Below are 10462 nucleotides of genomic sequence, written 5' to 3' on the forward strand. Positions count from 1 at the left end.
GTTTTTCTCCCCACTTTTTCATTGACGAGTGGAGAGAGACACACACATACACACATTGCTAAAAACATTCTCACAATTGTCTACACCCAACTCTGTGATGGTTTCCTCATCCCACTATTAAAAGCATGCATAATTATGTTCATTTTGCAAGGAATATTTCCATGAACATTGTTAGGTTTTAGACTGGATGCAGTACGGTTAAAAAAAAACCCAACAAACTAAAATTGTGGTTGCCATCTTGAAATCCAAAATGGTCGCCATCCACATGCAATTTTGCTCAATATCTCATTTAGTAGTAAAGATATCAATACAGTTTTATCGCCTAAACTGACATTTTAGGGGTCTAAGAATCCAATGGTGAGATTGAATAAGTGGCTGTCATCTTGAAATCCAACATGGCCACAATCCACAAGCTATTTTTCTCAATATCTTGTAAAGTATTAACTATATCAATATAGTTTTAAGCTAATAATATTAAATAATCGGCTGTTAGATTTCAAACTATGCTAATTCTGACATATAGTCTTAGAGAAAAAAAAACGCTATATTTTTTCATTAATAGCAAGAGATCTTTTATATGCACCATTCCACAGACAGGATGGCACATACCATGATCTTTTATATACCAGTCATGGTACACGAGAAAAAGCCCAATGGCTCCACTGACGGTGATCTATCCTAGACCGACCGCTTTATCTCTGGCCTAAGTCCCCCCCCCCACCCACCCCCATCAGTTAACAGGTCTACACACAATATGCGAAGGAATGAACTTATGAACAAAACATCACGAGCAGCTGACCAAAAAGCACAATCACCATAACTGCATTTCCAATCCTCATCTCAAGAATAAAGTGACGTGCATGGAAGTGCAGACTTCTTACACCTGAAGCGACCAGTGCATTCTTTTGTAGTGTTGTCCAAATCAGTTTAAACTGACCGCCATATGTTATCCCCCAACCCCACACACTTGGGAGTTCAGGCTGTGCATGTAATGCTTGGTCCCAGCATAATGCTCCTTGGTACACTGCACGGCTAACATGCTGCTCCAGATCATGTTATGTAGGCGGAATCGATTCCAGAGGTCTGCCTTTCTTTGCAAACAGTTTCTTTCGTGCTGTATTAATATTAATATTAAACTTGTGCGAACATACACCAAAATGACGAATCTTGCAATAATGGTCATACAGGACTCAGTTATATCTGATTGTTCGTGATTTACTTCAGATAGTGCATCTGTGAGGCCTGGGAATTACTCCCACACAGCCGATGTAGTTTGCTTCCCACGCCAAGCAAACGCTGACACAGTGTCGCATCCTGTCATTGCATGAAACATGGTGAGGGCCTTTGACTTTTCAGGGCCGAGAGCAGTGGCTATGTCATGTGCAGGGAGGAATCTCAAGTTCTTCCCTGTTCCAAAGGCTAATAATGTCTTCAAACAAAGTTTCTGAGTTTCCGAAACTGCAAGTACGACAACATCTGTATCAATGGTTCGAATTAGGATACTGCCATACCCTCTCTGTGCCGCATCAGCTGCATGGAGGAGCATGCGGCCATCTGCCTCTTCGTGTTTGCATGGAGCAAGTGATTCTAGATTCATGCGAGGTGGAGCAGTAATAACATATTTTCCTTGTGTGACTACTAACTCCTTGCTCTGGTCTTAAACTAATTTGATTATTTCATTGAAGAGGAATCTGTCTTGCAGTCTTCGACACGAGGAAAATTCTGCCATTTTCCAGGACCTGCAACTGAGGTACCCACATGTCGACGAACTCCCTCGACACGCTATTCTTGGGTCATGCTCTTCAGACTTTCAGGTAGGTAATGGTCCCACACCAGGTCAAGTCAGGTTGAAGATTTATACTGGGAGAGAACAGATGGGATGAAGACCTCTTTAGCATATTCTCTAAAGGACTTAGCTGTTCCAGGCTTTAGAATTTGAACAATCGCTGCCCCACCAAGTATTATGCATGTAACCTCTGGAGTCTGTATACTGGCCAGTGCAATTTCCTCAAAGCATTGCAAAAGATTATCTCTCTGTTTGAGTTTGAAGCTTCCCTGCCTGGGACAAGGATGGAGGGAAAGGCTCACAAGCAATGTAAAGGCAGAAAAACAGTTGCACATTGCTCTTTAATGAGACTACCTTCAGTTTGTCTTTAGGCCGGGCTTTTGCTGATGAGCTGCCAAAAAATGTCAACTTGTTGCGGGAGAGGACATCGAGAGGCTTTTTAAAGTCAATAAGCCTTTCTTGCACAAATGAATCCAAGTCTCGTTCCCCCACCTCCTGCACATATTGCACACTGTGAGTAACTGATGAGGTTGCGATGTCTTCTGTGACACAAGTGATCTAACATCTTTGTTGAAGAACTCAACAATCACTCTTGCAATCTCTGGGCCAGCGACCATCCATCATTTGGATTGCCAACAGCTCCTCCATCTGCCTCGCATGTGCCTGGTTTGTGGCAGTGAAGGAAAATATACGCTTAGTCTTTTGCACCCTGAACATTCCAGCTTGGAATTCTTCCAACACGTGAGGGTGTATCCTACGAAGGCCTAGCATGTCTCGCATGCAGACTGGGATTTGTCTCACATAGTGTGTGTGGTCACGAGCAAAGAAACATGGGAGAAGCTCCCAGAGGGCATGGAAATACATATCAAAGTCAGCCTCCCTCATGGAGTGCACAAAGGCCAGAATACAAACCTCTAATGCCAATGCAAGACTCCAGTACTGGAGTTGTGGACATTTTTTGGTTCTTCTTTGACAACATTCTTTGAATAATATAACTGCTGATCCTTGTCAGCTGCTCTTGCATAGTCATCATATCAGTGATGCTGCAGTGTGCTCAATGATGCAGCTGTGACCTGTGGTGCGTGATGTGTACATGCAAAATGCGCAACTCGCAGGTAGGAATCTGCTGTTCCGGGTGAAGCAATGCCACCTGGTGTCTGCAGGGCAGCCATTTCAATGTTCAACCTTCCAAACAGAAGAACAAATTGGTCCTCTCATTATCTCTAAAACCATTAATATCTTAACTACATAATGAGATTTCTAGACCCCTAAAATGTGGGTCTATAGGCATTAAACCTGTATTGATATCTTTACTACTAAATGACTTATTGAGCAAAATTATAGCTTGTGGGTTGTGGCCATCTTGGATTTCAAGATGGCAGCCAGAATGTCCAAACATTGTCTATCAGTATTGGATTCCTAGACCCCTAAAATGTTGGTATAGGCATTTCAACTGTCTCGATATATGTACTAGTTAAGGAGATATTAAACAAAACAGGTCCATAATGGTGGAAATCATGGATTTCAAGATGTCAGCCATAAGGGGTGCAATTTCCGGTGGCCCCTGGACTAAAATCTTTGTATTGGTTTACTCTAACCATGTGCAAACTTTCATGCTTCTAAGGGGAAGTACACAATCAACCTCTCTTTTTTTTTCTTTTTTTTTTTTGGGGGGGGGGGGGGGGGGGGGGGGGGGGAGAGAGAGCTAAGCTTATTGTGAAGTGAACAATTCCTACAAGAAACACGCATGCACATCCACCCGTGTGTGACTATATCTTTGAAACAGAGTTCATCAACCAATCAGTACGACCACCATAATATCACACGTGTAATACACGAACTAGTTACACATGCTAAAGTGTTCACCTCCACAGGCCAGCCACATCAGGCTTTCTGCCAGAGTACGAAGGGTAACCCTTAATATTATCCAGCCTAAAAACTTGGAATTTAATGGATACATTTTCATAATATTTTAGAAAGATTATAGCAAGAGAACTGGCACCGTTTAAAATTCATCAACGTGCATGTATGCAATGCAGTGTGTCCAATTTCAACAGATTTCGAACTCCAGAACAACCTAGTAGGGCAGTTATGATCGGTTTTGTTTTTATTAGGTACCCCAAAAAAAAATTCAGGCAGAAAGATTGACCATCATAATACAAAATTAGCCATGTTTTGGATTTGGAATTGCTAATACAAATCGAAAACGGAATGTAGGTAGCAATGCTGCGGGTATTGCAGGCAACGTTCTTGGAGCTGCACAGACCTCTAAAAACAGTATAGGAGTACAGTACTTCTATCTTTAGAAAACTGGGACTTGCTTCCAATATCCGTCTCTGTACATGTCCTGAGCCTGTGCTTATAAGACTTTAGTCTAGAATAAAGCATCTAGTTATCTCAGACCATTAAATATCGAGTCCAGACTAAACGTGTTGTATGTACCAGGCCGGTGTGAATGTTTGAATGGTTACAAGAATGTGGTTTTGGTAGAATCTTGTAGTGAGGATATATGAAAACGGCGTTGACATACCTCCAAATACGATCTGGGCAGTACAATACTCACTACTGGGCTAATTAGTATAGGATATTAAACGAGCTTCCATTTCGTATCATGTTTATGTCCCGAGTGAAATTATTTTCAGTTGTCACAAGCTTTAGCGAGTGACAATGAAAATTATTTCACGAGGGACATAAACATGATACGAAATGGAAGCTCGTTTAATATCCTATTTATTACCTATAATCAATCTTAACTTATATCACTCAACTAGTTTCGTTGACATTCCTGTGATGTTGTAGTGCGCCACTCGATGACGTCAAAGTGTTACGTCCCACTTGGCATTCTAGTGGGACCTATCACTTTGATATGTACCAAGATATTTTTAACCATATGGGTAATAATATAGTTAGAAATGCCACATGACTAGATTTCACAGAATGACTTCAGAGAAGGAACTTTCAAGTGGTACGAGGTTGCTTCATGTTGCAGCACTGGCACGACACAAAGTGAGTGTTTGTCGTCCAAAGATCAGGATGACCCCAAGGAAAGTCTCGCTAATGCTAGGTTCAGACTACAGACTGTCAGCACAAAGTTGGCCAACTCTACGGTTGTATTGAACTTTCCCAACTCCTGACTTACGACGGGTGCGATCAGATTAACAACTAATGGATTATACAACGAGAATCAAGTTGTAGGTGCACTCAGATTAGCAACTGGACAATTGTAGAAGTCGTGACGGCCAAAGTGTACCCTGGACAGTGTGCATAAACATTAACATACATAAAGACAAAAATAATGTAAAATTAATAACTGCGATAAATGCATGGACGACTTGGCGAGGAAATGCAAGAGGAGGAGATATCTCAACAGATGAGGTGGGGGTGAGGTATGATGGGGTAGGTTGGAGGGTCACCTGACATCATGACATGCATTACCAATGTTTTATCGAGCCAGAAGAACCATTGGCAGTTTTATGAATTTGGTCAGAAAATATGTAGCCAAATTAGTTTCAGTTTCCCCAAACAAAATACAGGACAGATTTGTATTTATTTCATTTACAAATTAGTTTTTCGGGTGTTTAATAAATTATAATGGAACATATTAGTCACATCCAACATTACTTTTACAATTTGCAAACGACCGTACTTTAGAAAATGTATTGAGGGGAGATGGGGGGAGGGGGTGTATGTCAAGAGTTATTGAACATTTCCACAATTATTTCATTTGTTTCATAAATTAAACACTGGCACATATTAACATTTTTAGTACAAAAGAATTTTGTTTGCTGTTTTGTAAAATATGAAACCAAACATAATGTTGGTAAGATTACCTCAGTAAAAGTGAAAGTAGGGGAGGGTAATTTTAAGGGGAGAAGTCATCCTAGGGTTACAGAACATTCTATGGGAGAAGTCATCCTAGGGTTACAGAACATTCTATGGGAGAAGTCATCCTAGGGTTACAGAACATCCTATGGGGGTGCATGGGGTTACAATAACAGCAAATATTTCTTAGGCAACTGTTGAATGGTCCTATTAGCCTAATTGCTAACAAAAATGTATTTTTTGCTGAGTGTAAATGTAAACGGTGTATGAGAGTTGAATTACATGACAAAAAAATTTCCCCATTGAAATAGCATACATGAGTAATCGTGTATTTCTTACAGGGCCTTCAGTGGTTTTTCATAGGTGTGGAATAAGATGTGTCTCTTGAGGCTGGCGCTCTGTGCGAAGTCCTTCTGGCAGATTCCACACTTGAATGACTTCTCCCCGCTGTGCATGACCATGTGGCGCTTCAGGTGCACGTTGTCGGCGAAGTCCTTCATGCAGATTCCACACTTGAACGACTTGTCGCCTGAGTGGACCAGCAAGTGGCGCTTCAGATGCTGACTCTCCGTAAAACCCTTTGAGCAGATCTCACACTTGTAAAGCTTTTCCACACTGCGCACAGTCTTGTGTGATTTCGGTTCGGACTTACGCGACAGTCGTTTGAGACAAATCTCACATTTGGATCGCTTCTCCTGGAGGATAGCTATATTGGGCTTCACCTCCTCGTCTTCAGGAAACGACTTGAGGCAGACATCACACTTGAATGGTTTTGCGTTAGCGTGGACCAGCATGTGCTGCTTGAGGTTGGACTTGAGCCCGAAGCCCTTCCCACAGATCTCACACTTGTGTGGCTTCTCCCGCGTGTGGATCAGCATGTGGCGCTTGAGCTTCCCGCTCTCGGCGAAACCGTTCAGGCATATCTCACACTTGTATGGCTGGTCGCTCGAGTGAATGAACCTGTGTCGCTTGAGGTCGGAGCCCTGCACGAAACCCTTCAAACAGATCTCACACCGGTATGGTTTCTCGCCCGTATGTATGAGCATGTGTCTGTCGAGGTGGTCCTTGCGCGCGAAGGGCCGGAAACACACGGGGCACGTGATTGTCTTCTCCTGGGTGTGAGTCAGCATGTGTCGTGTCAGGCTCGGGCGGCGTGAGAACTGCTTCGAGCAGAGTGCACATGTGAAACGTCTCTCGGCGCGAGTCGCAAACAGAAGTCGTGCCCCCCCAATACTTGACATCATGTCCGTCATATTCAGGTTTCTTTTCTCCCACGAGTCCTCAGTCATCATCAAACAGTTCGGCTGCCTGAAATAGAAAGAAAGGAAGATTTCTGTAATAACGCCCCAACATACTGTTATATCAACAGCTACATGTATTTCATCGACATCTGCTATTGGATATCAAATATATGGTAATTCTGACATATAGTCTTAGATAGGAAATCTGCTATATTTTCCCCATTAGTTGCAAGGATATATAAGTTGTTAAAATGTCTCTGTTGGTCATCACCATCTGAATCGCGGAAACCTTCAGATATCTGATGTAGTCCCTTTAATGACTTGTGTGGTAATTAATCTGTACATTAATAACTTACAAGTTACATTGAATACCATGCATTGGGTCAACTGCTTTGATAAGAGAACAAGGTCTAATGCCAAATTTTGTAACAGAGATCAATAGAGAAAGTGTCCTGTATTTCTATTGGTCATGGCGAGTTAATAGTTTTATGTGGCTCATAACAAATTTGTGCCTCAGAGAAGGGGGATGGGTGGGTGGGGGTGGAGTTACTGGAAGAAACATAATATTGATTTTCTATTTGTATACATTTAGTTAAATAAAAATATTCCCAAAACAATAAATAAACAGAACCACATATCAGTTGTTGTGTCATGTTATACACTGCACATGTTTATAATGTGCAAAAATATTATATCACAAGACCGCGTAACGATCAGACGACATAAATCACATTATATACAAGTGCACTAAATAACATGGCAAAACAACTGCATGAATTACATACCACCTTTCTATATTATGATTAACAAAACGTTTAATTAAATAACTCAACTACGAAAATCAAACTTATTTATAACAGAATATGATAAATCTATAAACAAAATTTCAGCTCAATATCTTGAGGCATTGTGAAAACACGTGGAAAACCATGTACAACTCTACACGTGAGACAGATGGACAGACAGACAGAGAGACAGACACGAAACCTAGTCACGTCGGGTGGACTGGTAGGGAACTAATAATAGTCAGAAATAAGGGGCATCTGGCAACAAATGTGAAGTTATAAATATCTTTACAAGTGTTAATTTAAACAGCATTAAATACATTACTCTAAATCATCAAACAATTATACTTACCGTATCACAGGTGACGTTATAAATATCTTTACAAGTGTTAATTTAAACAACATTAAATACATTACTCTAAATCATCAAACAATTATACTTACCCTTTCAAAGGTGAAGATTAATTTATACAATTATCAAGTGACAATACATGTATAAGGTACATGTATGTGAGTAGACGTTTTAAACTTGTACCCCTCAATGTGGTTTTTATCCAAATTAATCCAGTAATCAGTTTTAAATTGCTCAGTTGGTGAATTTGGCAAGTGACAGAGATAGTTCTGCATGATGTTCCGATTGAAAAATCATATTATGTCATGACAGTTGCGAATCAGTCCTTTTACTATATACTGTAGATGAATTATTGATTTACATTGTGATAAAAAAAAAGGAGCGCTTAAAATGTGTGTGTGTCATATAGTATCCCCTCTGGATCTGACAATGGATTTAAGGTGTCTTATCAGACACACATATAACACTGATGTCATACAGACAACATGGTGCAAACACAGGCCTTCAGGTTTCACGGAAACGATAATTTCCAGCAACATGTCAGGACAATTGTGGAATCAAAATTTAGTTTCCCATAATTATTGTATCGACTACGACTATCCAACAAAAACAAAAAATATATATAATTATTTTTAAAAAACAGTTTCTGATGGAAGGAAGGAAGGAAATGTTTTATTTAACGACGCACTCAACACATTTTAATTACGGTTATATGGCGTCGGACATATGGGTTAACGACCACACAGATATAGAGAGGAAACCTGCTGTCGCCACTTCATGAGCTACTCTTTTTGATTAGCAGCAAGGGATCTTTTATATGCAGGATAACACATACCACGGCCTTTGATATACCAGTCATGGTGCACTGGTTGGAGCAAGAAATAGCCCAATGGGCCCACTGATGGGAATTGATCCCAAACCGACCACGCATCAAGTGAACACCACTGGGCTAGGTCCTGCCCCCCAGTTTTCGATGGATTCTCATGATCACAATTAAGGCACGGCATGAAATTTCAAATCCATGGACTGTCCACATGAAGCGGTCATTGAAAGGAATCTTGTAAATAGTGGCCAGAGTTAGTGTCCACACGAAGCGGACATTAACAGAGGCAGATCTAGGAGGGGCCCCAGGGGTCCACCCCCCCCCCCCCCCAAAGTTTGAAACAGTTATAATTTTATTATATATTATTTTTCATTTTTTTTATGATCCCCTCCAAACCTCCCCGCCTCATGTCATTGGGGTCCCCCTAAATGGATGTTCTGGATCCGGCACCGATTGAAAGGAATCTTGTATATAGTGGCAGTTCTTATTTTAATAGCAGTTTATTGCAAGACAGTCGCAAAAATGTCAATTGAAAGCTTATTATTATTTTATGTAGTACCGGTAGTATTTATTATATAACATTAAGTGAAATATCTTAAAAATCAGTCAAATAAAAGTGTTATCAGTCACTCAGTGCATGATGATAGCACACTTTTAGAGTGAAAATTTCACTATTTCACTCTAAAATGTGGTATCGTCACTGTAGAAAGTATTTATCGTCACTGTAAGAAAGCCAAACTATTTTGCTGCTGGCATTTTAAAAATAAAGGTAAATTGCCAAAATTTAAATAATAAATAGAAAATTTCATGTTTTTTGTCAAATATGATTTATATCTTACCTTGTAAAGTTTGCAATCATATCACACTCGTCGCGCAAGCATGACTCGTGAGATATGATTGCAAACTTCACTCGATGAGATATAAATCATATTTAACAAAAAACATGAAATATCCTCTATATATTATGGGGAAGGTATGTAACATGACAGTAGATCGCTCGCCCGAGGTGCGATGTGTTGTAGGATGGGTCGAGTTTCCTCTATCCTTTCCAGTGCCCCATGATTGGTGTGAATGTCAAATATATAAACTGAATGAATGGCCAAGATGACTTTTTAAGTTAACCTTCTGACTACTGCTGGCAAGATATCTTGCACGACATCACGCCAATTGACATCAAGTTGTTTTTAAATGTCTGCGCATATACAGCACACCAACAGTAAAATGTGTGCCCACTTAAGATTCAAAACTTTACAGTTCAGATTACTTTTAGGAGGATACGGTTTGGGTTAGTTTTAACACTAAATTAGGGTTAAAGTTAATTTGAATGTCCAGGTCAGTTTGCTTCCAAAAATTACCAATTTGCCCCCCCTCCAAAAAAAAAATATCCTGTTCATCACTTGAGTTTGGTGTTTCTATTCTTGATCAACATTTTAATAAGATACCATAATTATTGAACAGACTTAGGGTAAAATATGTCATGTAATCACTAATAGCGATATTGTTTTCAAATTTTAAAGTCACATAGCATACAATTAAAAATATATAAGAATCTTTACTTTAAATATTAATATATAAATAAATTTAAAAACATATTTATTTATTTATTAATGTATGTATTGCAGCTTTCAAATAAGATCAATTGAGATAGAATGA

At 39.8% G+C, this 10462-nt stretch overlaps 1 protein-coding gene across 1 annotated transcript in view; it reads right to left on the reverse strand.

Annotated features, from left to right (window-relative positions):
- Positions 1-635: 635 nt before the first annotated feature.
- LOC121374346 (zinc finger protein 235-like) overlaps positions 636-10462 on the reverse strand; it is a 12500-nt gene continuing 2673 nt past the window's right edge. Inside the window, exons 2-3 of the mRNA XM_041501422.1 lie at positions 5948-6916; positions 636-2971 (exon numbers count right to left, since the gene is read on the reverse strand). Coding sequence (XP_041357356.1) covers positions 2821-2971; positions 5948-6900 — 1104 coding nt within the window. The 5' untranslated portion in view covers positions 6901-6916 and the 3' untranslated portion in view covers positions 636-2820. The remainder of the gene's footprint in view (positions 2972-5947; positions 6917-10462) is intronic.

This window comes from Gigantopelta aegis, chromosome 1 (genome assembly GCF_016097555.1).
Source record: "Gigantopelta aegis isolate Gae_Host chromosome 1, Gae_host_genome, whole genome shotgun sequence".
Taxonomy (NCBI): Eukaryota; Metazoa; Mollusca; class Gastropoda; order Neomphalida; family Peltospiridae; genus Gigantopelta; species Gigantopelta aegis.